The sequence below is a fragment of the Bos javanicus genome, chromosome 6 (assembly GCF_032452875.1).
Source record: "Bos javanicus breed banteng chromosome 6, ARS-OSU_banteng_1.0, whole genome shotgun sequence".
NCBI classification, from domain to species: Eukaryota; Metazoa; Chordata; class Mammalia; order Artiodactyla; family Bovidae; genus Bos; species Bos javanicus.
The window spans coordinates 22115423-22143099 of record NC_083873.1 but is presented as its reverse complement, the minus strand read 5'-3'; the positions used below and the strand labels follow the sequence as shown (position 1 = coordinate 22143099).

Sequence of the window (27677 nt, the reverse complement as noted above, 5' to 3'; positions counted from 1 at the left end):
TATGTAGTCCTGAACCTAAAACCCTCTAGGTGTTGGTTACTGAGGCCAAACTCCTTTATACCTTTGGTGTTCATTTATAATGGTGTAAAATTTTAAAATGAGTACCCACATAGAGATCAATGCAGAACTGTACAAAAATATCTGAATGTTGGGAAATAGAAATAAAATAGAAATGAATACCGTTTAAAAAAAAAAACAACTATTTTTCTTCATATTCACATTTTAATTTTTACATGCTTACAAACTGAGGCTTATTCTTAAAATATTCTTTTTTGCAGTGAGTTCATTATCTCACCAAACTACAGTGATTTCAGAACAGACTATAAAGAGATTAATGTATTTAAAGACTCAGATTCTTGTGAACAATGACATCATCAAAAGGTCTCATTTTCACTGATGTGCCGTTAACTGGAAAGAGAGGATGGGTGAGTTTTCTTCGTAAGTAGGTTAACTGTGGTCAGGAAGGGCCCACCTTCCCAGCAGGGAGACCCTGACTGAAGTCACAAACTCCAGCCTCCATCAATGATGACAGGATTCCCCGTGATGTAGGCAGACTGCAGTGGTAAAGACAAGGAGACCAAACAGTTAGCCAGGTTGTGTTTCTTCAGTTTTCCTGATTGAGACAGCTGAACAGTTTATTCTCACAGTACTAGGAAATCTCACTTAACAAAGAGCAGTTAGAAAAATTTGAATTAAATTCCAGATGATTTAAAACTGCTGAGTGTTCTCATGATCTGGGGCTAACTGGATTCTTGCTGGTGTCTGAATTAATGTCACATTCTAAGAGTGTTTGGTATCAGAATCAGAAAGTTAAAATTCTGTGATACGGAGCCATTCCCTGAATTAGGATAAAGCATAGGCTAAAATAGTGTATTTTCATTTTGAAACTCAGAAGTATTCTAAACTAGCTGAGTTTTATGCCACTAATAAACTTTTGAACATCATAAAGTGTGTCAGTCATAAAGTGGTCATGTCAATCACCAAACAGAACTTTGTTTAAAAAGATGTACACTTAGTTAATCAATATACATGGCTAATTCCAGGAACTGAATAGCACTAAATGTATTTTTTAAAATTTATGTGAATAATAATTACTATAATCTATTCACCAAGAAAACAATTTATACTAGTTTCAGACATCTAAATCTGTACAAAACTAAAGGAGTTTAAAAATTTATGGGTTTTTTTCCCATAGAATTTTTATTTTTCCAAAGAATTAAAGCTGAAGTGATTCTTGTGGTAGAGATTTAGAAATATTTTAACTTAAACCTTTGGATAATGGATAATCAAGACTCAAATCTGTGCTCTTAGTTTTAAATACATCTGAAACCTAAAATAATGGAAGAGGTAGGAAGGAAAAGACATCATAACAGGAGTACAGAGTGTTGTAAAGTACAACATATGAAAACTGAGCATATAAAATGTTTAGATAAATGAATGGGTTAGTAGTCACTCTACCAAGAAACAACCCCCAGTTTCACTTAGTTTTTTTAAAAGGCAGGCTGTCTGATCACATATGGACTCTTCAGGATCTTTTTAAAAGGCAAAGGTCCTTTTGTTGTGTATTTCAAGCCAGAGTGTTCCCAAATATTTGCTAACCTGGAGTTGGTGATGGACAGGGAGGCCTGGCGTGCTGCGATTCATGGGGTCGCAAAACAGTCGGACACGACTGAGTGACTGATCTGATCTGATCTGAAGCTCTGGCTAAATCAGGGCAATTTAGCTTATCAGCAGTACCCCCAGATCAAACGAGCTTTTCTGAAGACATGGATTCAGAGAAATCAAAATGGTCAATATACTGGTTCCATCACAATCTGTCCAGCAGTTTTCTCAGCTATGAAAAACTGCTACAAATAGTTCTGAGAAGTAGTCACTACTCTGTCGCTAAAACATTTCAACCTCTGCGTTTGTCACATTCACCAACTACCGGATGTGTACAAGTTTCATTCAGGAGATGCTGACTGATCAGTAACACACCTCCTTACTCCCACCTACCCCTGCTTTTCTTTTTTTAGTTTCCTGGTTGGTTATTACTCAAAGGCATAAAACACAGGGGATGTTTTCGTGCTCTATACCTTATAGGAAATATTTCTAACAAAAAAGTTTCTGTTTTCACAACTGTATGTCATTGGTGGCTCAGATGCTAAAGCATCTGCCTGCAATGCAGGAGACCCGGGTTCAATCCCTCGGTTTAGAAGATCCCCTGGAGAAGGGTGTGGCTATCCACTCCAGTATTCTTGCCTGGAGAATCTCATGGACAGAGGCTACAGTTCATGGGGTCGGAAAGAGCGAGTAACACACACATACACACACACACAAAATATACAGCAGCCAATAAGGAAGAAACTGGTTACTAAATACATGCAAAGTGGAAAGAGACAGAACTATGAATTTCCATACATGAATATAAACAAGTAAGAATTCACAGGGGCAAAAAGGAGGATGTAGGGGGATTCTTCTAAACAAATCACTAATAAAACTGAAAGCACCAGATGCTAATTCTTTGCCTCCTGGACACAAATCTGATTTACCCTTTCCCCATTTTACTTGAAGCTCTCACAATTTTGGAGGTTCACTGGTTTGATTTACATTAAGTCACTGCTTAATCATTATATTGTTTCCCAAATTGGTAATTTTTGAAAAGAATGATAAAATTGAGCCATTTAATTTAATTAAATTGAGCAATTTGAATTTTTTTTCAATCTTTCACCGCTTCATTTGCTATCAGATTTAGCAACATGTAAAGCTGAACGAGGATAAGTTGGTGGCTGAAGTCAAAGTGGCCTTAATGTCAAGCAAATTAAGTCAGCACCTATCCCTACTTTGTAAATGCAACATCTTAGCACCTATATGTGATCACGTCCTAAATTACATTATTTTGATCAGCAAATTGTGGCCAAACGTGATTGAGGATAATGAACCCCCCAGGAGGAACAGTGCTCACTTCATCAGAGGCCAAGTACATGCAGAGCAGGGCTACTTCTTCTGCAGTTGCAAATCTTCCTGTTTTCTGTCTCTTTAGGAAATCGCTCAGTGCCTGTAACCAGAAACCATATTGGACATCAGTGATGTGAGCTGAACTATGAATGCTCCTGCAACACCTGTAGGAGGTCAAAGGCAAGAGGAATCTACAAAGGAACCACTGACTTGACTAAGTATGCATGATACAGGATACAGGACAATATCATTATTGATAATATCATTAACTGTAGACCAAACAGGACTATGGTAACTCCCAAGCTACTCAAACTATTTGTTTTATATTAAAACCTATAGACACCGTGACGGATCAGAAAGTTAGTACTAAAGAAGAGGGCATTTTTATGTTTTTTTAAAATGTGGTAAAATGCACATAATATACAATTTACCATCATAACCAAGTGTAGTGTACAGTTCAGCAGTGTTAAGTAGATCCACAGTATTGTGGCACAAATCTCCAGAATTCTTTTCATCTTGCAAAGCTGAAACTCCATACCTATAAAACAACTTCCGACCTACTTTCTCCCACCCCCTAGCAACCACCCATCAACCTTTCTGTCTCTACGGATTTGTCTACTCTAGGTAAGGAAGTGGAATTTTTTTTTTAAACCACAGGATTTAAAAATTTAAAACAGTAGCTATACCTCTTCAGGATTTGGTCTGGCTTGTATTCTTTCTTGCAGAGATGGGGTATCAACTGTTCCTAAATAAAAGGAGGGCATTCAGCTTGGTTACTTACTTAGACTGAAAAAGAAATTGGCAATTAAACTTTAAACTTGCTTTCTGTATAATTCAATGATCAGTGAAATTTTTCTTCATGACTTGGAGTGACAATTTCTCCTCTACCTGCCTGCCCTTTTATTTAACAGTCTTATAACTTCTTTAATAATGTTTCTATGATTTTCAAAAACACAAGCTATTATTCTTTGTCATACTAGGCAGGGATTATCGGTGAAGCACCCAGCATTCCCAGGACACACTTTGGTCTCATCACATTCACATGATACTTTATGGATAACTTAAGTGGCTCTACATTTTCCTCATTATCTTGAAATTCTCATTGGTTTCAAATTCCTATTTTAACCATTGTTTCATATTTCTCATTGAAAAAAATATAACTTTAAATTATTTTAATTAAAACAAGAAAAATGACTAAAAATGTTTAAATTGTGAGCTATCAGATGTAGCAATGAAGATCCAGCACCATAAATAAATGAATTAAAAAAAAATTTGTTTTTAAAAAAATCCCACTTAGTTCACATTCCTTACAGAACAAGTTCCCAGGCATTTTTGTTAATTTCTGTGATCTGCAAATTCTCTTTACAGAGCCTTTCTTCTGCTGACAAGACTACTCCAGGAAGACCACATGATCCTTCTAAGGTCATAAAAAAATGATCTCACGGTCATAGCCTCAGCTCCATCCTTAGACCATACTCCTGGGCGTGTCAGGGATTGGACGTTTGCTCGGAAACAATTTCTTCCTTTTGAAACTTTTTATGGGGATATAATTGATTTACAACGTTGTGTTAGTTTCAGGTTTACAGCAAAGTGAGTCTGTTATACGTGTACATACATCCACTCTTTTTTAGGTTCTTTTCTCTTGGAGGCCACTACAGAGTATTGAGTAGAGTTCCCTGTGCTATGCAGTAGATCCTCGGTTATCTACATCATATAGAGTAGTGTGTGTACATCGGTCCCAATCTCTCAGTTTATCTCCCTCCTTCAGAACCAGAATCTTAATTTTATTATCGTTTGCCATTTCTCTGGAAAGGCTGGGAATCTTTGAAACCTAAAAATCCTGGCTTCTTGCTGTTTAACAGCCCTGTCCTTAGCTTGTCTCTCTGCTCTCACACTTTACTGTGAGCAGGCGGAACCTTCCACAGGATGGGTGGCTGCTGCCTTGGCTATATCGCCTGGCTCATCAGGAACATTTTCCACCCTTCACAGTTACTGCAGGCAATAGTGTTGATGAAATTCTTATACCACATAATAAAAATCTCTCTCTATCCAATTTCTGATATTTTCCTCACTTGCCTCATCAACAGCCTCCTTAGAGTCCACAATTCTACCAACGGTGTGCTCAAGACAACCTCCTCAAAATTCTTGCTGCCCACTGGGGCAGATGCGCACCATATCTTACATGTGACCGGTCTTAATGACTAAGGGTTTCCTTTGTGGTTCAGACGCTAAAGAATCTGCCTACTATGCAGGAGACCCGGGCTCGATCCCTGGGTCAGAGAGATCCCCTGCAGAAGGAAATGGCAACCCACTCCAGTATTTCTTGCCTGGGAAATCCCATGGACAGAGGAGCCTGGCAGGCTACAGTCCAAGGGGTTGAAGAGCTGGACACGACTGAGCAACCAACACGTGAAGGCTGAGAGGCAAGCCTAGTCCTCTCCCTCGATTCCAGCCACCTGACTCCGCCGAGTCCCCGTGCAGACTGACGCACGCTGCCATCGTCCACACCAGTCTGGTGTTGAAGTGTCGTCCATCAGTACCATCCCAGACTCTCATTCCTTGTCACATTTTCTTCTGTGACTGGCTCAGTGAGTCAAAGCTAGTTCCCTGTCCCAGACAGTGTGAGGATATATTTTCCAGTCTTCCAAAAAGTCCAGCTTTAAAACAACCACATTTTCCAAATCATTAGACATTTTATTCCACTGGGTAAATGGCACCAAGAATAGCCAACAATATCACCAGTGTGTATGTTAAAACCTAGCAAAACTGTGTCTCTCCTGTCAGATCCTCCTCTTTCTTTTCTTAAAACAACATTTGTTTATTTATTTGTTTTAGTTGTGGCACACAGCATCTTCAGTTGAGACATGTGGCATCTGGTTCTCTGACCAGGGATCAAACCTGGGCCCCCTGCAATGGGAGCACAGTGTCTTAGCCACTGGACTGCCGGGAGAGTCCTGATCCTCCTCTTGGCTAGTGTTACTTGAGTTTACCTTTCTGGTCCAAGAAAAATTAAACAGAACACTTCAATCTTGGAAATTCTGCGGCTCGAAGGTTACTTGGTAGCTTCACCCCTTTTATCTAGTAAGTCAGTGGTTTTCAACCAAGGGGAGACCATGAAGGATGCCATCAGAATCCCCTGTGTTGCTTTCCAAACCATACACAGTGCTCCCCATCAACTCCTTCCCCGAATTCTGGTGTGCCCCTCGGGTTTGGAAAGGTCCCACGGGTCATTGTGAAATGCTTCTCCACCCCACCCCCCGAGAGCAGTTGTGAACTACGAAGAGAAACTTTGATTCTGGACATGCAATACTGAATTTGGTTTCAGAGAGGAAGTTGGTAATTCCTCTTCAGCACCCTGAACAGGCAGACCTCATTTTACTGCACTTTGCTTGACTGCACTTCACAAGTACTGCATTTCTTACAAATTGAAGGTCTTTGCAGTGCTTCTTTGAGCAAGTCTACTGGCAGCATTTTCCCAATAATATTTGCTCACTTCGTGTCTCTGTGTCACATTTGGTATTCTTGTAATATTTGAAACATTTTCATTATTACTGTATTCGTTTTTTTTAATTAATTAATTTTTTAATTGAAAGATAACTGCTTTACAGAATTGTGTTGGTTTCTACCAAACACCAACATGAATCAGCCATAGGTATACATATGTTGCCTTCCTCTTCTGTGGGAGGGAACCACCCTCCATCTGTGATCAGTGATCTATGCTGTTACTGTTGCAAAAGGATAATGACTCACTGGAGACTCAGATGATGGTTAGCATTTTTTAGCAATAAAATGTTTTTGAATTAAGATATACACATTGTTTTCTTAGGCACACTGCTATTGCACGCTTAATAGACTGCTGTATAGTATAAACATAAATGTCCTTTCTACTAATAATAATCTCTCCTTTTCTCCTTTCCTTTACATGAGGGGCCAGCATACTTTTTAGTCAACAGTGAGAAAGTATTTTTAGCTTCGAGAACCATTTGGTCTGTTACAACTACTCAGCTTTGACTTTGGCATGAAAGCAGACTTAACCAGTACAGAAGCAAACTGGGTGAGATGTGTTCCCATAAAACTGTGTTTACAAAACAGGTGGTGAGTCAGATCTGGCCTGCAGACCACGGTTTGCCGACCCCCTCTGTATAGCATAAAGGAAGGTATTAATCCCTCCTTTTTGCTTATGGGCCACCCAGGTGACTGACTTGCCTCAGTGGCTCCCTGTGTCCGAAGGCTCCTTCTCCTTCCTGCTGTGCTGGGAGTACAGCCTACTTTTCGCCTTTTCTCTGAGACGATCATCCTGGCCTGCTTCCAAAACACCAAGCCCAGGCCAGTTATGACTGTTAATCACAGGGTTTAGAATGGCCCCCATCCACACAAGTAGCATTTAAATACTTTGGATTTGTTAAATCAAAATGGCATCATTTGTGCTAAAGCCCATGATACCAAACCTGTATTTAATGCCTAACCTAACTGCAGTTTCAGTCTTTACCAGAAATAGAATCTTAATCAACCAGTCTGGAATTTTCTGGTCGGCACCCAGTGAGGTATCGGCCTCATGGGCCCTCTCTCCCCCCGGAGGAAGAAGAGGCAATCTGTACGATAAAATTCACGCCATCCCTTCCTCCCTAGACTGGAATAGGGCTTCCCAGGTGGCACAGTGGTAAAGAACCTGCCTGCCAATTGCAGGACATGTAAGAGACGTGGGTTCAATTCCTGGGCTGGAAAGATCCCCCTGGAGGAGGAAATGGCAACCTACTCCAATGCTCTTGCCTGGAAAATCCCATGGGCAGAGGAACCTGGCAGGCTTACAGTCCTTAGAGTCCCATAGAGTCGGACACGACTGAAGCAACTTAACAGGAACACAGCCTAGAAAATCCTTTTCTTTTGCCAATGACTTCCTTGCCCCATCCTCCTTTCCATAAAAACTTTCCATTTGTATAGAACTCCTTGGAGCATCCATCTAGTTGCTAAACAGGATGCCACCTGATTTATGAATCACTGAATACAGCCAATTAGATTTTCAAATTTACTTGGTTGAATTTTGCTTTTTAACACATCTGCAGGTTGTTCCTAATGACTTAGGGTCTTATTCCCAACTTACCGTTGGACTATTATCTTAATAACCCCCTTTTTTTTCTCTTTCTAAAAATTGTTTTATTTTATACTGGAGTATAGTTGCTTTGCACTGCTGTGTCTGTTTCTGCTGTACTGCAAAGTGAATCAGCTATATGCGTACATATATCCCCTCTTTTTTGGATTTTCTTCCCATTCAGGTCACCACAGAGCAATGAGTTGAGTTCCCTGTGCTATACGGCAGGTTCTCCTTAGCTATCTCTTTTATACATAGTAGTATATGTATGTCAATCCCAGTCTCCCAATTGGGCCCATTCTGCTTTCTTCCCCCTGGTGTCCGTGTTTGTTCCTACATCTGTGTCTCTATTAGCCTAGGCTCTTTTTCTTTCGCGCTTTGCCCAGTGACAACACAACATGTGATAAACTAGCCTGCATAGACGCCTTTCAGAGCGGCAGCCAGAAGGTCAGAAAGGTCAAGTTCACGGTCCCACAGTGCCCAGCTCACCTGGACACACACAGTTGCACCGGATACCCTGCTGGATGAAGTCTGCAGCCACGGACTTTGTGAGGCCGATCACGGCCGCCTTGGTTGTGCTGTACACGCACCTGTTCACAACGCCTAAGAAGGAAAGCAGGTGTTAGTCACTCAGGCGTGTCCGACTCTGTGCGACCCCATGGACTGGCTCCGCTATCCATGGGATTCTCCAGGCAAGAATACTGGAGCGGGTTGCCATTCCCTTCTCCAGGGAACCTTCCTGATCCAGGGATGGAAACTGGGCGTCCCGCATTGTAGGCAGATTCTTTACCACTGAGCCACCAGGGCATATCATACTTGAGAAGGAGGGGAGGAAGAAATAAAAAGCAGTCTCCTTTAGGAAGCAGGAGACCACTGTCCTGCTTCCTCACACTCCACCCTTTTAAAAAACTGATATCAGTTCTTCTCCATTAATAGGGCTAGTTTCTGAATCTGGGGACATAGTATCATTGTTGGCACAATTCAGGTGAGACTTCTGTGTTGAGATGCTACATTTAAGTGAGAGCTGTACCCTTAGCTTTTCATCATCAATTGGTAGAACTCTTAGGTGGATTCCAAATTAAAACAAACAAACAAACAACAAGGATAAATCAAAGGGAAACAAAACACAACTCAACCAAACCTATTTCTTTGTATTTCTCTCCCAGGAGGGCTTACTGTGTATCCTTGCTGAAAGAAGGAATGTTATCTCAGCAGTAGCTCCTCCATTCTAAACTTGAAAATCCACCTGTACCATCAGGCATCATCTCCATGTCTGCATCACAGACGTGTTTGCAGCTTGACCTCTCGCTGAGGGCTGGCTCACACGTCTTTGTGCAGCTCTCCCCAGTCCACAGGCAGAGGTCCATCTCTGGTACCACGAGGGCACTCTGTGCAGAGCTCTGTTGTAATCCTATGACGCTGCAGAAGACGTGTGCTTCCCCATCTCTCTCCCCCTTTGGGGCTGTGGATTCTCTGGGGTCAGGGGCATCTAGTGGATGTTCAGTACATCTTTTTTGATTAATTAAATGGATAAATGTTTCCTTCCCCCATTTTGATCTTCATTTCTATATCCATTTAGAGGGGGAAAAAAAAGGAGGGCAAAGCAAGCAAACTTTAGTTCCATGATTGGTTCATATTTAAGGCAAAAGGCTTGGTGCTTAATTCCAGTTTTAAAAAAAGCAGTTTTGAACTCATGTGTGGGTTACATGATCTCTGCTGTGCTTGTTCCCCAAACCCTTAAGCTCCTGAAGATGTGTCAGTCCATGGGTCATGATTCCCAGAGGAAGACACGCCTACCTTTGATGCTGGAAGCCACAGAGGACATGTTGATAATGTTGCCAGATTTCTGAGCCAGCATCTGCCAAAACAAAACAAAGACAAAAAACCCCCCAAAACATGCTATTCTGTAGGTTAAAAATTCTACCTCTTTAAAAGATGTACATTTGGTGCTTTCCTCGTGGCTCAGTGGTAAAGAATCCACCTGCCAAAGAAGAGATGTGGATTCGATCTCTGATCTGGGAATATGCCACATGCAGTGGAACAACTAAATCCAAGCACAGTAACTCCTGAGCCTGTGCTCTGGAGCCCGGGAGCTGCAGCTACTGAAGCCCACGTGAGCTAGAGCCTGCTGTGTCCTGCAAAAGAGAAGCCACTTCAGTGAGAAGCCTGTGTGCAGTGACTAGAGAGTGGCCCCCGCTCTTGGAAACTACAGAAATGCCCATGCAGCAACAAAGAGCCAGCACGGCCAAAAATAAGAACTAAACTGAAAGATGTGGTGGTGGTGGTTTAGTCGCTAAGCTGTGTCCGACTCTTGAGATCCCATGGACTGTAGCCCTCCAGGCTCCTCTGTCCATGGGATTCTCTAGGCAAGAATACTGGAGTGGGTTGCCATTTCCTTCTCCAGGGAATCTTCCGGACCCAGGGATCGAACCCAGGTCTCCCACATTGCAGGCAGATTCTTTACCAACTGAGCTATGAAGGAAGCCCAAAATAAAAGATGTACATTTATTATAGTTTGCAGAGCTACCTTATTAACAGTTAACATTAAACACCGTGAAGCAGCTTTAATGGTCTCACCCAGTCACTCCCGGGAACTGACGGCCTGTGTATACATCGGCAGGAACTTTACTCAAGGGGTTACTGCCTTCCTGGGGCATAAGAGCATCGGCAAGACCAAGAAGGGACCCTGAGCTAAATGAAAGGCTGATGAATGTTAATGTTACTGTGTGTTCCTGATGGAAAACTCTTACCATGTATCATTCTTGTTGACTACTTACTGTGGTCAGATACAGAGTCACGACCAGCGATTCAAAGACAGACGACTCAGTCCCGGCCTGCCTGTAGAACTACCAGTCTGATCCAAGTAGCCGATACAATCTGCAGCAGGAATGTTATCTCAGCAGTAGTTCCTTCATGCTAAACTCAAAAATCCACCTGTACCATCGTGCATCATCTCCATGTCTGCAGAGTCCGACACAGAGAAGGAGTCGGGTGTGGCGAGAAGGAGTCAGCCAAGGTTGCGGGGCACGCAGAGGATGGCTGATGTTTTGAAAGCTGGAATATTAGAAAGCTGCAGAGGCCAAAGGGGCTAAATTTAGGAATTTGGGTTTAAACCAGAAGGCAATGCGGTGGAGACAATGAGGGGTTTAATGCAGAGGGGAGTGGCATGCTCAGATTTGCAGGTTAGAAAAATTACCCTGTCTCATGTACAGGGGATCACTGGAAGATGATGCAGGGATTTAGGAAATGAGGGGCCTCAGCGATAAAGAATCTGCCTGCCAGTGTAGGTCAGGAAGATGCCCTGGAGTCGGAAATGGCAGCTCACTCTAGTATTGTTGCCTGGGGAATCCCATGGACAGAGGAGCCTGGCAGACTGCAGTCCATGGGGTCGCAGAGTCGGACACGGCTCAAGGGTAGAGACCAGAGATGTCTGTGGGCAACAGAGGTGGAGACAATCGAGGTAACTCGGATGGGACTTGGGACCTGGCTGCCTGCAGTGAGGGCTCTACCCCCCACCCCATCTAAGGCAGTGTTACCCAACAATACCTCCATCAGAATCCCCCATGGAAAGTGTGAAGGTCTTAAAAGGAGGGTGTGTGACTGTTCTGTCTTCCTAGACAGGGTACCCAGCAGCCAGTCAGTACACTTAATAAATCGAAACTTTGTGAGGGGCTAGGTTCAAGTGCAGATGGCTGAGCTCTGCCCCAGACCTAAAAGGGTACATCAGTAAAAAAAAGCTGCTATGAATTGAAAATGTTTTCAGAGGAACTTATACTTAATTGCCAGCTTCCCTGGTGGCTCAGACGGTAAAGCATTTGCTTGCAATGCAGGAGACCCGGGTTCGATCCCTGGGTTGGGAAGATCCCCTGGAGAAGGAAATGGCAACCCACTCCAGCACTCTTGCCTGGAAAATCCCATGGACGAAGGAGCCTAGTGGGCTATAGTCCATGGGGTCCCAGAGAGTCAGACATGACTGAGCGACTTCACTCACTTCACTTTATACTTAATTAAAAGACATATATGTGTTTTCAAGAGAATACACACCCGTGCAAGGGCATGGGCAGTCTGAAAGTGTCAGTCGCTCGGTCATGTCCGACTCTGCGACCCCATGGACGGTGGTCCGCCAGGCTCCTCTGTCCATGGGATTTTCCAGGCAAGAATACTGGAGTGGGTTGCCATTTCCTTCTCCAGGCCCAACTCAGGGATCGAATCTGGGTCTCCTGCACTGCATGCAGATTCACATGGGTACCCACCCATGAAGGTTTGAGGGGGAAGAAGTGAGAGTTGGAGAGAATGCCTGTCTAATGGGTGTTGCAGCAAAAATAGCAATGAAGCTTTTCCTCTGCTGAGAACAAGGAAAGGAAAAGAAACTGACCAGACTAGAGAAGGAACGTAAACGGGCCTGAAAGAGTTAATCACTCTCGGCTTAACTGCAACGGTTACTAGTCTGTATCTCACAAAACTAACCAGACACTATGTAAATTACAACCTGCACCTTCTGCCCCTTAACTCTATGTAAATTACATCGTGGACCAGGTGCTTACCTTCCCCCTTCTTTTGCAGACTACCCCTTGTAGCTTTTTGCATTTCAAAGAGGGGCCGCAGTATGATAAACCACAGGCAAATGGACCTGATTACTGGACTACCAGGCCCAATTATGGGCTACCTGATGCCAGCTCTGACTGTTTTGAAACCAGAAAAGAATGCAACACTCTCACTACTTCGCTCCTTATCACACACCCCAAACTGCGAGCCCAGTCTATGTGATGCCCTCAGATTCCGCACGTGGGGGGCTCAGCTCTTGAGGTCGTGGCCTGCTGTGTTCTCCTCCTGGCCCACTGGAGATTAAAGCCATTTTCCTACTTTCTCCAAGCTCTGTCTCTGTACTTATTTATTCTGCATCAGTGGGCAGAGAAAGTCAGGATTTTGGTGGTAATATGGGCACCAACTTATTGAAATCAGAGGGTGTGGGGATGGCTGTACGGAACAAGGCGGAGATGGTGAAGAGTCAGAATAAGTGCTGGGGGAGATGGAGGACACAGGGAGGAAAACCAGGACATGCTCTGTTATGAAAGGCAAGTACGCGGTTTCTACGGGGGAGGAGTCTCTGTAGGCAGTGAAAGGGCTCTAAGAAAAAAGTCACTTCCATTGGCGCAAGTTTCTCCAGCAGCTTCCAGAGAGGTGAGGAATGGAGAAGGCGAGTGGTTCAATGACCCAGAGATGAGTTTGCCAAGATTCTGTGTTTCCTTCTGGCACTCTTACTTTCTGTTTTGATACTTAGCTACTAACTGTACTTAAGAGCAGAAAGTCTAAAATAACCAAAGGTCTTATGTTGGATGGACTAAAGGGATACAAGGAGAGGCTGAGGTGACCCAGTGAGGTTAAGGTGGCAGAAAAAGAAACTATTTAACTCAACTTGCGTGTCTATATAATAAAGAGGGTCATAATAAAGAGGAGTCCTTGTAATAAAAGACCAGGAAAATTAGCAAAGTATAACAGTGCTGAAAACTAAGCCTTAAAATTATTTTCTTATCCATTTTAGCAAATAACATAACCTGCCTTAATTAATTTTCCCAGTTTCATGGAGGTATAATTGAAATATACAATCCATTTTTAATATACATGGAATACATGTGCTGTGCGTGCTCAGTCACTTAGTTATGTCTGACTCTTTGTGACCCCATGGACTGTAGCCCGCCAGGCTCCTCTGTCCATGGAATTCTCCAGGCAAGAATACTGGAGTGGTTGGCCAGTCCCTTTTTTAGGGGATCTTCCCAACTCAGGGATCGAACCTGCATCTCCTATGTCTACTGCATTGACAAGTGGATTCTTTACCACTGAGCCACCCAGGAAGCCCATGGAATATACGTAGCCCAGTTGGGGCTTCCTGGGTGGCTCAGTGGTAAAGAATCTGCCTGCCAGTGCAGGAGACAGACACAAGAGACGTGGGTTCAACCCCTAGGTGGGGAAGATCCCCTGGAAAATGGAATGTCAACCCACTCCAGTATTCTTGCCTGGAAAATTCCACAGGCAGAGGAGCCTGGTGGGCTATAGTCCATGGGGTCACAAAGACACGGACATGATAACGTGATTGAGCACACACACACACACACACACAGTTTAATATATAAAGATAGACTATTGAACAAGTTCAGTCGCCGATCTTCTGAAATGCAATAAATTCCCCAGGCAGTGCTTTGGAATACAGTCACCCGGGACATGTTACTGCTGCCCTCTAACCCTTGGACTATGCGCTTAGCCCAGGTCTGCCGGCTGATTCTAGAACCCACAGTCCTTGCCTTCCTCCCACGCTGCCTTCTCACCACCAGCTCAGCACCTGCTGTCTTGCTGTGAGTGCTCCTCTCTGGCAGGTGCAACAATAAAATGAAGTGCCTGGACATGGTTGTGCTGTCAAGCTTTGACTTCTCAGAGACTCCGGCAGGTGCTACAAAGATCTCTAAAGATTCCCTCTGGCTATATCTAGTTAGCCTACTGTGAGCTCTTCTGCCCTCACTGACCAGAGCTCAGCTCCTAAATTTGGCAGACCTTGGCTTGTCTTCAGTGATTCCATGCATGACCTCTACCCGGACTGACAACCAAGATTCATTTCTTCATCCAGCAAATGTCTGGTCAGCACCTCAATGTGTGAGGGACCCGTCTAAGATTCAGCAAAGGAGGAAAACCCCCAAATATCCAAGACACTCCCGGATCCTTGCTGTAATGGATCTTCTCTTCTGATGGGCCTTGGATTCTGCACTGACCTCCTTTTACAGTATTTTTAATTCGTTCTCTGCTTTTTCAGTGCTCTTTCAGTCTTGGAATGGTTTTCTGTATGCTTATTCAGGAACCCTGGAGTCCATGGGGTCACAAAGAGTCAGATACGACTGAGCGACTGAACAACAACAATAATTCATGAACAAAAATTTCCAGTATTATTCCTGTGTTTTGACCACCTGACCTTACAAATCTGCCTAGACTGCAAACTCTGGCTTCCCCTGGAAAGTTCTAAGCCGGTACATGTGCATCACAGTTAAGGAACATAATTACGGCTGGAAAGGATTGTGGAATCTGTCACCCTCATTTTAAATAGAAGAAACAGATGCTGAGGGAGTGTCATCTCCCAGGTCCCGTGGCGACTTAGGGGCAGAGCTCAGGCCTGCCTAAGGTCTTCCAACACCTGATTCCAAAATCCCGGGTCAGGCCCGTTAGCGTCACTTGACCAGTGACTTCTGATTTCTCATCCCAGTCATTAATATCTCTTGGGATTTTTTACACACGAGTGCCACTGGCTCACATGGATTATTGTTAAGTTGCTTTACCTCATAGGCAAACTCACTAATTTGAAAGTTAGCATTTGATATTTAAAAGTGAACACTTAACAAGTCTAAATTTTGGCTTCCACTGTACCTTACACCCACATCCTTCCCAGTGTCTATCAGACATTCAGTGTACAGATGTGCCGCCTACACATGAAACAGGCTTATCCATCTGACCCAAGCTTGCTCTTTTACCATAGCCTTTGCTTTTCCTCTGATCTTGAGTCTTCGAGTCTTCAATCTTCAAGAAATACACTCCAGTTCAGATTCTCGTGAACTCCAAACAGGCAAAAAAAAAAAAAATGCAATCCTGGGAATCCTGGTGGTCCAGCGGTTAAGACTGCATATCCACTGCTGGGGATGCAGTTTTGATCCCTGGTAAAGGGCGTGCTGCGATTTGTGGGGTCGCAGAGTCAGACACGACTGAGCGACTGAACTGAACTGAAAGGGAACTAAGATCCTGCATGCCGTGTAGTTTGGCCAAAAAGAAAAACTAAAAGGACAAAGTCTTTAAAATGTATATATTTTAAAAATTTGCTAGTTCAACATTCATGTGTACGTTAGTTGCTCAGTTGTGTCCAACTCTTTGTGACCCCATGGACTGTAGCCCACCAGGCTCCTCTGTCCATGGGATTCTCCAGGCAAGACTACTGGAGTGGGTAGCTGTTCCCTTCTCCAGGGGATCTTCCCGACCCAGGGATTGAACCCAGGTCTCCCGCATTGCAGGCAGATTCTTTACCATCTGAGCCACCAGGGCCAATCCAAAGATTCCTTCTAGACGCAAAGAAGTAGATTAAAAAAGTTCCTTCATTACTAAGTCAATTTCTCCAATTTTCCTTTTAGCTTTCTTCTGTATCCTTCTTGACATTAGGCTTAATGTCCACAGCAAAGTATCAGCAACTGTGTTGCCATCAAAAAACTCATCTCCCGCCCTGGGCTGGGGCAGCATTCAGTGTGCCAGTCATCTAACCCAGCTGGGGTGGAGGAGAGGGGCAGCTCTCCTGCATTTCAGTTCAGTTCAGTCGCTCAGTTGTGTCCGGGTCTTTGCGACCCCATGAATCGCAGCACGCCAGGCCTCCTTGTCCATCACCAACTCCCGGAGTTCACTGAGACTCATGCCCATCGAGTCGGTGATGCCATCCAGCCATCTCATCCTCTGTCGTCCCCTTCTCCTCCTACCCCCAATCCCTCCCAGGATCAGAGTCTTTTCCAATGAGTCAACTCTTCACATGAAGTGCCCAAAGTACTGGAGTTTCAGCTTTAGCATCAGTCCTTCCAAAGAACACCCAGGGCTGATCTCCTTTAGAATGGACTGGTTGGATCTCCTTGCAGTCCAAGGGACTCTCAGGAGTCTTCTCCAACACCACAGTTCAAAAGCATCAATTCTTCGGTGCTCAGCTTTCTTCACAGTCTAATTCTCACATCCATACATGACCACTGGAAAAACCATAGCCTTGACTAGACAGACCTTTGTTGGCAAAGGTCATGGTGTCTCTGCTTTTTAATATGCTGTCTAGGTTGGTCATAACTTTTCCTCCAAGGAGTAAGCGTCCAAGGAGTAAGCGTCTTTTAATATCATGGCTGCAGTCACCATCTGCAGTGATTTTGGAGCCCCCAAAAATAAAGTCTGACACTGTTTCCACTGTTTTCCCATCTATTTCCCATGAAGTGATGGGCCCAGATGCCATGATCTTCGTTTTCTGAATGTTGAGCTTTAAGCCAACTTTTTCACTCTCCTCTTTCACTTTCATCAAGAGGCTCTTTAGTTCCTCTTCACTTTCTGCCATAAGGGTGGTGTCATCTGCATATCTGAGGTGATATTTATCCTGGCAGTCTTGATTCCACCTTGTGCTTCTTCGAGCCCAGCGTTTCTGCATTTCACTAGGGTTCAATTTACAACCCTGAACTGAGCCTGTTCTGTGCAAAGTCCACCTTGTTCATTGTCTGAGCCTGTGCAGTCTGCTACTGCTGGCTCATAAGCTCATCTGAAGTCAGTGTTTTTCATGTTTCTGTTCCCCTCCCCCAGAGCACGTAGTGTGGCGCTCTCAGTTGAAAGGCACTTAATGGTTCTTTGTAAAATAAATTTAAAACAGTGATGAGTTGTGTGAAGGCTGGTGAATGTGAGGGCAGCAGACTCAGGAGGAATATTCTCTCTTTAGCACACGCTGTCTCTCACCTTGCTGGTACCTCTGTGGCTCGGCTGAGAGCAGGAGTGCAAGGGTACTGAAAAGCAATGAGTGTGTGTCTAGACACTGACGTTCAAGAAGGGGCCCAGGACTTACCTGGTGGCCCAGTGGTTAAGACTCTGCCTGCCAATGCAGGGGACAAGCCAGGACTAACCCCTGGTCTGAGAAGATCCTACACGCCGCAAAGCGACGAAGCCCGTGCGTCACAGCTGCTAAGCTGGCGAGCCGCAATTACCGAAGCCCGCACACCCAGAACCTGTACTCCGTAATGAGAGAAGCCCCCACAACAAGAAGACCTTGCAGCAGCACTGGAGAGCAGCCCCAGCTCGCCGCAACTAGAGAGAGCCCCTGCACAGCGACAGAAAGTCACTCCAGCCATAAAGGAAGAAAGGAAAGAAAGAAGGGGCCCAGCTTCTAGGGTTCAAATCCCGGCTGTAACCACTTCCTAGTTAAATGGCTAGTTTTTGACTAGTCACATGACTTCTGGCAAGTTATCTAACCCCCCAGCTTCATCCCTCCACACACTGGACGTGATAAAGCAGCACCTACCTCATCAGGCTGCTTTGGTCCCACAAGCCTCCTTGCTGCCAATCCCAGATAGCTGAACCTTCGGCTCCCTCACTCCCCTGGGACTTCTATGAAAGTTACACTTTTTCAGTGAGGCCCTCCTGGACCTCTCTGATAAACTAGCATCTTTTTAATTCATAGTACTCACAACCATCCCACATGTTATACGTTTATTTGATGACATAGTGTCCCATCTCACCCCTCAAACACAGGAGCTTCATTATAGAAAGGACTTTGTTTAGCTCTCTGATGCCTTCTTCATCTGAAATGCAGCCTGGCCCATAGCCCTTGAGTGAATGAAGTGGAAAGTTAAACGAGTTCATTTCTATTAAATGTCTTGATATACATGTTCAATACAGGTTAGTCAGTATGTGAGCTATTATCAGACTGGGGATCCTCTCTGGATGTCCAGTGTGGAGACCCACTTATTTCCTGGTGCTTATGCTAGCGATGCTGGTCACCTTACCTTAGGAAGAAAAGCCTTGATCATCAGGTACATGCTGCGGACGTTGAGGTTCATCGAGAAATCCCAGTCTGTCTCCTCACAGTCCAGGATGGTTCCGTGATGGACGAAACTGGAAGAGTGATTAAGCAATGGGGAAAATGATCATCCTAAAAAACTTCTATTGAATTTCCTTATCCTTTTCATTGTTCTTTATTGGCTTAGACCATTGTCCCTTCCATTACCAAGACGATCAACAAGTCAAACCTAGTATCACTTAGTATATTAGGTGAAGTATTCTAACACCATAAGCTAAAAAAGTTTAAGACCAAAAACTTCTTTTAAAAGAAAGCAGGAGTTTGGAAACTAAGAAACGTAAGAAATTTTATACCAACTGCACAGGAAAATCACTGTCATTAAAAATAAACATGGATTTCTTGGTGGTCCAGTGGTTAAGAATTCAGGTTCCAGTGCAGGAAATGTGGGTTCCATCCCTGGGCAGGGAACTAAGATTCCACATGCTAAAGACAACTAAGCCCGCTTGCCTCAAGTAGAGAGTCCGTGGGCCTCAATGAAAGATTCCTGCATTCTGCAACTAAGACCTGATGCAGCAAAAATAAATACATATTAAAAAACCCGCAAAACCCCAAACCCAAAGCTAAACAAATGAGAACACGCCGCATAACGATCATTTCAAGAGCAAGAGCGCCCTCTGGTGGCACAAATTTAACATTCTCAAGGGAAATCAAAACTCCAAGGAAAATTTCTCGGGCAAGAATACTGGAGTGGGTTGCCATTCCCTTCTCTAGGGGATCTTACCGACCCAAGGATCAAACCTGGGGTCTCCTGCATTGCAGGGAGATTCTTTACCATCTGAGCCATCAGGGAAACCCATTTAAAAAAAATAAAAAACAAAGGAGAATAGAATGCTTAACTACTATTTCAAGAGCGCCCTCTGGTGGCACAAATTTAACATTCTCAAGGAGAAATCTAAACTCAAGGAAACAAGTCTCAACATCTCAGGGTAGCAAAGCAGTACCCCTACTCTACAGTTCTAACATACTGAGTAAACACTGCAGAACAAAGCAAAACCTTTAATATAAACTTCACTCTTTTGAAGTCACATTTCCTCAAGGAAGCTTTCTAAACACTTGAGTCCTATTGATTTCACTGTCCCCGGACCAAAATTATGTAATTAATTATAAAAGATTGTTGGTTCTGATTCCTATGCACCATTGTATTTCCAGTTCAACTGAATGACATCAAGAATCACACGCTCTATTTCTGTATCCTTTAGGTTGCTGAAAACTTAACAGATGCTCAGAAACTAATTTTGCTAATTGTTTTTTCCACGGTTCTGTGTATATCCTCATATGAGGGATGAGCAGGTTATTTATAAACCAGATCATCACAAATTGTTGCTCTAATTTAATTTTCATACATTGTAACATATGATAAATTATGAACGCAGAGATTTTTTTTTTCCACTCTGAATCATGATTAGGTACAACCATAAAACTATATTAGAACATTCTAGGATTCTTCTACCAATGCAGGAGTATAAATTTAACACTACCTAAGAAAAGTGGGACATCTGGAAGGTATCTACTGAGATCCTATTTACTCACATCTACTGATATGTCTGAGAAGGGAGAGTGGGTTCCAGCGGTGGCTGTATCTACATGTAGCTGCTCCAGTTCTAGCTTTACATGTGTGGTTCAGGAAGCTTGGTACCACCCCCATGACGTTCAGTTAAGCCATTCTCTTTGTGTTGTGTATAAAGGTACAACGTGAACCTTCTTTTGCTGGGATTGACTGTCCCAATAAGAAACACTGAGCTTGGGAGGTATAAAGAACTTGCTGCTGCTGCTGCTAAGTTGCTTGTCGTGCGTCCGGACTCTGTGAGACCCCAGCAGGCTCCACCATCCCTGGGATTCTCCAGGCAAGTGGGTTGCCATTTCCTTCTCCAATGCATGAAAGTGAAAAGTGAAAGTGAAGTCGCTCAGTCGTGTCTGACTCTTTGCGACTCCATGGACTGCAGCCCACCAGGCTCCTCAGTCCATGGGATTCTCCAGGCAAGAGTACTGGAGTGGGGTGCCAATGTGCCAAAAAATTGGGGACATTCACATCTCAATAATCTGAGTACTTGGCTTCTTTTAAATGTACTCTGATAGAGGGTCATTTTAAAGACACTCTACTGGAAAAGTTTTTCATATTATTTTATCAGTCTTAGTAGAGCATCAGTGACAAGTCCGTTGGCATGAGCCTGGTACCAGGCCTGAAAAGAGCAATAGCTTCGTGTTAGTGCTGGTGCCCTGAGTGACCCTAACTGCCTGTAGACCCCAAGCCTATGTCAATGTCTACGGCTGTTTTACTTGCTGATCTTAATTGTAATAAAAAATTATGTCCAAAATTTTAGCCATATTCCCCAAGGAATATATTATGGTTCACAATGAATAATTTTGCTTTATCAAAATTCTTTGTGTGAGAGTTGCAGAAAGCTTTCTGTAAGAAGAGTGGAAGTGAAAAGTTGTGAATTACCCAGCAACGTTAAAGAGAACATCAAGTCTCTCAATGTCATTGGCAAACTGGTCAATTTGCTTCTTCTTTGTGACATCAAGGACCCGAGTGTGAATACCTGAAATATAAAACAAAGGGCATTATTTGCCTGTCTCCGTAAAGGATGCTTAGCTTTGAAGATTCAGCTATTTCCAAGTATGAAGATGGTAATATCTGTATGGTAGGCTTCGTAGGATTGCTGCCCATTCGTAGGGTCTTCATAATCTTAAGACTATCAGTAAAAATCTTGAAGTCTCCCTATTTGACCTCCCAATAACAGTTCTCTTTCTTCTTCCCCTTCTCTCTAGTCTCTAAATTGAATGATAAAGGTCTTTTCTGAATAAAGACTTCACAGTGACATGGGGATGATCGATAGCAGATGCTTCTCAGTAAGCCAGCAGTAATTGCTGCGAGTCAGCTCATTTCAGCCCATTCTTTCCCTCAGAGGCCAAGTCCCTGCTACAGTGATGCTGGATTCTGTCTGTGTGAAGGGTAAAGGCAGGGGCGGTAGATAAGGTATTGTTTTTACTTGTGTATTTTACCTTTATGTTAATTCTATTATTTTTCAGAAATGACTCTGCTGGCCAAAGCTATCATCACTTATTTCTGCACCAAATTACAAGGAGAAGAAATGAGAGGCCAGACAAAGGGATGAAACACTTGAACACCGGCCACAAGAGATCTGGCATGCGGGTGTGAGAGACACACACCGCACCAGCTACTCAAAACCCCCTGAACATTCTCGAACGGAAGCAGCAGTCACTATTTTTATGTTTTTTTTTTTTTTAAATAATACATGGTTCATCATTCTGTTTTGGATATAGAAAGAAAAGTTTATAAACAGAAGGGAAGACTGAAACCGAGGTTCAGAAAGGCCTCCTTTGTGCTGTGCTTTTCTATTCCAACAGCTTGATTTGTTGGAATTACAATTCAAGATAGTCTCGTGCAGTTAACTAGGCCAGTGCAGACAACTAGGTCAGTGAACTGATCTGTGCTGATCATGGAACCTGTTCCATTCAACTTCTAAATAAGTGCTCTGTTCTGATTTCTTTCAGAGTCACCTGAACCTCTCTGATATTGGAGCTAGGTTCAGTGTGGTGTATGTAGTAAGTGGTAGAAAGAAACTGGTAATCGCACATGCCTGAGTGACTCTCTGCAACCCTGTAGACTTTGGTCCACCAGGCTCCTCTGTCCATGGGATTCTCCAGGCAAAAATACTGGAGTAGGTTGCCATTTCCTTCTCCAGGGGATCTTCCTGACCCAGGGATAGAACTTGGGTCTCCTGCATTGCAGGCGAATTCTTTACTGTCTGAGCCACCAGGGAAGCCCATAGTATAAGGGGTAATAAACATCTAAATAATCTCTTAGAGTCTCTGGTTGTGATACGTAATGTTAGGGCTGAGCTGTTTCCAGTATAGTAGCCACTGGCTGCATGTGGCTACTGAGCCCTTGAAGTGTAGCTAGTCTGATTGGAAATATGCTGTTAAGTGTAAAATACACACAGGTTTCACAGATTTAGGAAAAAAATGTAAAATACCCCATTAATAATTTTGATCGTGAGTACGTTAAAATTACAGTATTTTAGATATATTGAGTTAAATAAAATATATTCTTAAACTTTTCACCTGTTTCTTTTAACATTTTAAATGTATATTTTACTAGAAAAAATTATGCCTGTGACAAACATCATGTTTCTCTTGGACACTGCTGCCCTTAGAGGAGGGGGGCTCAGAAGTAAGAAGTTGTCATAATGACTGTTAAATGGTCATGTCCGACTTCATAATTAGCTATTGAATCCTTTGACATGTTGGATAAATAAAAAATTTTAAATATGCACCTTAAAAACTTCGTTCATACATTTAAGTGTACAGATTTTTGTCTGCAGGCTCACAGAATACAAACTGGGTATCAGAGAATCTGGCTCTAAAAAGAAGGCCCATGGAGCTGAACAGCTAAGGAATTTTCTTTCAACATGTAAAGTGTTAATGCTTTATAATCCCTTGTAGACTCCAATGTCAAAATCAAGCTATGGAGGTGCTTACCTGGGTACTTATCCAGTTCCTGAAGTTTGGATTCATTGATATCGGTGGCTATGACTTTGGCACCTTCTTTTGCAAAAGCCTGGTAGACACAACGCACAAATAAATCCTTTGTTTACTTGGTTAAACTGCTCTCGTGAACCGAGAGTCACTTAGCCTCTCCCCTTTATCTTATTGTCGCTATTATTTTCCCCAAGAAATAGGTGAAATTTCACACTACCTAGTCTCACCTCGTTCTTCACATTTTTAGTCTGTTTTATCATTAGTTAGAACAATGTGACATACACTGTGCTTGCCAGTTGACTTTGTCCCTTTGTGTGTGTGTGTGTGTGTGTGCTCAGTTGCTCAGTCATGCCCCATGGACTGTAGCCCACCATGTGCTCTGTCCATGGAATTCTCCAGGCAAGCATACTGGAGTGGCTTGTCATTCCCTTCTCCACGGGATCTTCCTGACCCAGGGATCAAACTTGAGTCTCTTCTGTCTCCTGTATTGGCAGGTGGATTCCTCACCACTGTGCCACCTGGGAAGCCCGACTTTGTAATGCCAAATAAATATATTTTTTAAAAAACTAGGATTCAGTTATTGAACACCTCTGAAAATACTACCTTTCTTTGATTTTACAGCCTGCATTCTATTTCTGAGCAGTGACTAAAATCCAAATAATAAAAGAAAAATGGGTTATTTCAACACTTTTCCTCTTAATAAAAGTGGATTATTAGCTCAGGTGGGGGTTTCATGTGAGAGAAGTTGATACAAATTAGAAGGCAAAGATAACTTGATAGTCTCGTAAGTCTGGAGTCCTGCCTCTGAACTGACATAATTTCAGAAAACAATGCACTTCTGTAGGGCCCCTTCAGTGACTTTATTATGGTGCAGAGAAACTAAGGCAGACAGACAAGTTTCTCAGCTCAAAGGTTATCAGTGATGTCACAGGATAAATGTGAGGTATTCATTCCTTCATCTGCCTGGAGTCGGAGGAGTCACTTTCCTTTCTTGTAACTTAAGACAACAGAAGCACAAAAGGAAAAAAAAAAAGAGCAGAACTAAATAACCGTGGTACCTGGCCCCAGAATTCTGTACCACAAAAGTGAGTAAGCAAACAACAAAAGATAACAACTTACCAATGCGGCTGCCCGGCCGATCCCCTGAGCAGCAGCCGTCAGGACAATGACCTTCCCATCAAGTCGACCCATCCTGGAACCTGCGGTTTAATCTACAGACATGTATTTAATGGCTTATACTGTAGCCCATGGCCTTGTGCAGTAACATTTAGAAGGAATGGTTCAACAGACTCCTTTAAGACCCTGAAGACACACACCTTTGTCAAATATTCCCACCACCTGAGAAGATCCCCATCAATCTCCAAGAATGCTTGCCCTAAATGCCTAGCTTTGCATATAAAAACATTTAGCAAAGCCCTGGTAGCTCAGTCAGTAAAGAATCTGTGCAGTGCAGGAGACACAGGTTTGATCCCTGGGCTGGGAAGATCCCCTGGAGAAGCGAATGGTAACCCGCTCCAGTATCCTTGCCTGGAAAATCCCACGGACAGAGGAAGCTGGAGGGGTGCAGTCCATAGGGTCACAGAGTCGGACATGACTGAGCGACTATCACACACTGAAGTGGTAACTGACAGACAGACATCAGACTTTAAGCCATCTTCAGGTCGTTTCAGCCCCTGCTGCTGATACAGCCCACCACCGTTCTCCCCGCTGCCCCTCCCTGCAAACACTGCGTGGGTCCTCCCTGCTTGGGACTGCTCCTTGTTTCCTCCCTTGTACACTTTTCTTGGGGTCTGTACTACCAATCATCTGTGGTTTTTCCGGGTCTCTTGGGACGATTTCACAGTTGGCTTCAGAAAGTCATCGAAAAATAAGAGTTGGAAAGTTAGAGCCTGTCCAAGCCCCCCTTTTACATCTGAGGGAACTGATCTGACCTGCTCAAGGTCACAGAGCTGGTCAACAGCAAAGACAGGACTAATGTCAGGTCTCCTGACTCTTCCGTAAGTGAACATCCTACCCCACAGTGCTGCTGATTCAAGTCTGAGCATTCAGCAGTAACACTTTAACAGACACAAATAGTGATTTTTAAAAGGGAGGACTGAGGACGTCTGACAGAGGGGAAATAGGATCTACAGAAGATACCTGGTCAATGCTTGGACTGTAACAGATCGCAGGGTGACAGGAAAGGCTAGTGATGAGGTTACAGGGAATGAAGAGTCAGGTGATGATCAAATGAGGCTGTCTGCAGGGAACCGAGTTCTTTCTCTCATCCTGCAGTTCTTAGTGTATGCCTCTGACCACACAGCAAGGCACAAAATGGCTGCTTTCTCCCAAGACGTCACATCTGCATTCCGGGCAAAAGAGAAGGAAAGGAGCAAAAGACAGAAGTCTTTCAGAGACCTTGCTTTTCTATTTTGGGAGGACGCCCTCCTCTGAAATTCCAGCCCATGTTTTGTTGGCCAGTTTTAGCAGCAGAGGCTAAGAATTTGAGTTTTATTTTCCAGTTTTTATAAAGTGAAAAGGGTAGGGGTTGGGGGAGCTAACAAATAGCACATGCACAAAATAACCTTCCCGGTCTGCTCATTACCTGTCTGATAAAGAGTGCAGAGAGCTAGCTCGTCTAGCCTGGAGGGCTCACATGATCCAGTCATTTCTTTTTGAACTTATTTCTGTTCTCGTCAGCCAACCTTGGCTTTTTGTGGTAACTCGCATACACTTTCAAGCCTGCAACCTTTGTCCCAGCTCTCCACGCTGAGGGCTAGGTACTCCTGTGGGCAATCGGTACTGGAGGATTTGAGAGCATGACACGACCAGATGTGTATTCTGGAAAGCTCACTGGAGAGTAGGCCTGGGGAGGGACTGAGCAGGGGGTTTCCTTTGGAGGAAACTGCAGTCGTGCAGAGGCGGTGGACAAATAAAGGGGTAGAGAGCAGCGGTGAAAGAGGGTGTTTAAGAGCTGACCCAGGGCCTGGTCGCCAGTGCACTGATTTCAAAGAGATTACGTGGTTCGCCTAGTGTTTTACGGCTAGGAATTCAAACCCAGGCCTCCTGATCCTGGATACAGAGAAGACCTTGTGGTTCTAAATCCCCATAGGGCGCCAGGGCCTTGCGGCTCCGCGGAATTGGTACCCGTAACTGATCATGATGCCAGCGCTGCGGTCTGAAACCCATCTCTGAGTGTGTGCCGAGGCCACCGCCCCCGGGCCATTTCCGGTGGACTGCCAAGGCGAACCCAGCTCGGGGACACGCCGAGCCCCTCCCGCCTGCCGTGGCGCTCCTCCCGCGGACTGCAAGGGAAGCAGGATGCGCGCACCCCGCTTTGCCCCTCGTCCACTCCCCGGTTCCTTCACGGTCTGACGGCTCTCCCAGCTCCAGTTCCCTCCTTATTTTCTCCCACACCAGCATTTCCTCTAATAAAACTCGTGCGTGTGTAACTTTCTCTAGGAGTCAAGTTTCTTGCAGGACCTGACTGACGGCGCCTGGTTCTAAGAACTACCCCCAGGGACTAGCTTACTACTTCACTAATGCTCTGTGATTGACGGAGAAGCAGGACTTTCACAATGGCCGACCTACTTTGATGCAATTTTAGGTTTTTTTTTTTCCTTCTTACATGAGTGATACATTTTAAGTTAAACCATGGTTAAAGTTAAGTTAAACATTCAATATAATATTTTAGAAAGTAAGAAACCCCAATAATCCTTACCCGCCCCCAATCCTGAGCATGATGTATTAAAAAGCTGCTACTTTACACTGCTGTCATCAGTGACTTTTGGCCCATGGCCCTGTGAAGGCACATGCCAGGAAGCTTTGACACCAAGAGAAGCGCTTAGTAAAAGCGCTTGAAGCACAGGGTAGCTGTTTTGCTCACTGATGGCCTCCTCCAAGCTGTCCTCCCTGTCTTTCTGGGGTCAGATTTTAGAGCCAAAGCCTTATAACTAGATAAACTGAACGATTACACGAAGACACATTTATTTGGAAAAATGAGTGCAAACATAATCTGAAATGGCGAAATGAGGCAACTTTCAATAAATTCAACGTGAAAATCAGACAAGATGGATTGCTTACTCCAAATATTAGAATCTAAGTGCTATTTTTTTTATTTGGCCCACCTTCCTTATGGGATCTTAGTTCCCCGACCAGGGATTGAACCCCCACCCTCCGCAGTAAGAATGCAGAGTCCAGAGACACAGATCATTTACAGGAATTCTTGACGAACCGGAGAAAGGATGTCTACAGTAGACTTCTTTGGCTATTTTGAAAAACTTACCAGAGATTCAAATTTGTTAAACATCCCCCCTTACTCCGAACTTACGGCTAAAACTAATCCTGAAGAACAAAGTAACATCTGAAAATTACAACTCTCCTTCCCCGCCCCCCAACCCCACCCCGCCACCAAAATTTCTTTTTTAATATATCGGGAAACTTACTTTAGAGCAGCAAATTCATGGCGTCCTCCAGATCACTGCGCTGGCAAGAAACTTAAGACCTTTGTGCAGAAGCAAGTCAGGTGCCTAGTAATGCCTGTTGGGATCTGTAGTTCAA

General features: G+C 43.9%; 1 protein-coding gene across 2 annotated transcripts; it reads right to left on the bottom strand.

The window, feature by feature from the left end:
- Positions 1-200: 200 nt before the first annotated feature.
- BDH2 (3-hydroxybutyrate dehydrogenase 2) lies at positions 201-27677 on the bottom strand. 2 transcript variants are annotated; one of them, XM_061419495.1, is made up of 11 exons: positions 27563-27677; positions 25278-25479; positions 24258-24349; positions 23139-23217; positions 21079-21175; positions 18562-18670; positions 9824-9884; positions 8516-8629; positions 3624-3682; positions 2945-3037; positions 201-554 (listed from the first exon to the last, which is right to left on the bottom strand). In XM_061419495.1, exons 3-11 carry the CDS (start codon positions 24327-24329, stop codon positions 501-503), a joined length of 738 nt encoding a protein of 245 aa, XP_061275479.1. In that variant the 5' UTR covers positions 24330-24349; positions 25278-25479; positions 27563-27677; the 3' UTR covers positions 201-500. The 2 variants fall into 2 exon arrangements, with proteins under 2 accessions (XP_061275479.1, XP_061275480.1); XM_061419496.1 differs by lacking the exon at positions 25278-25479 and having other exon boundaries at positions 27563-27661.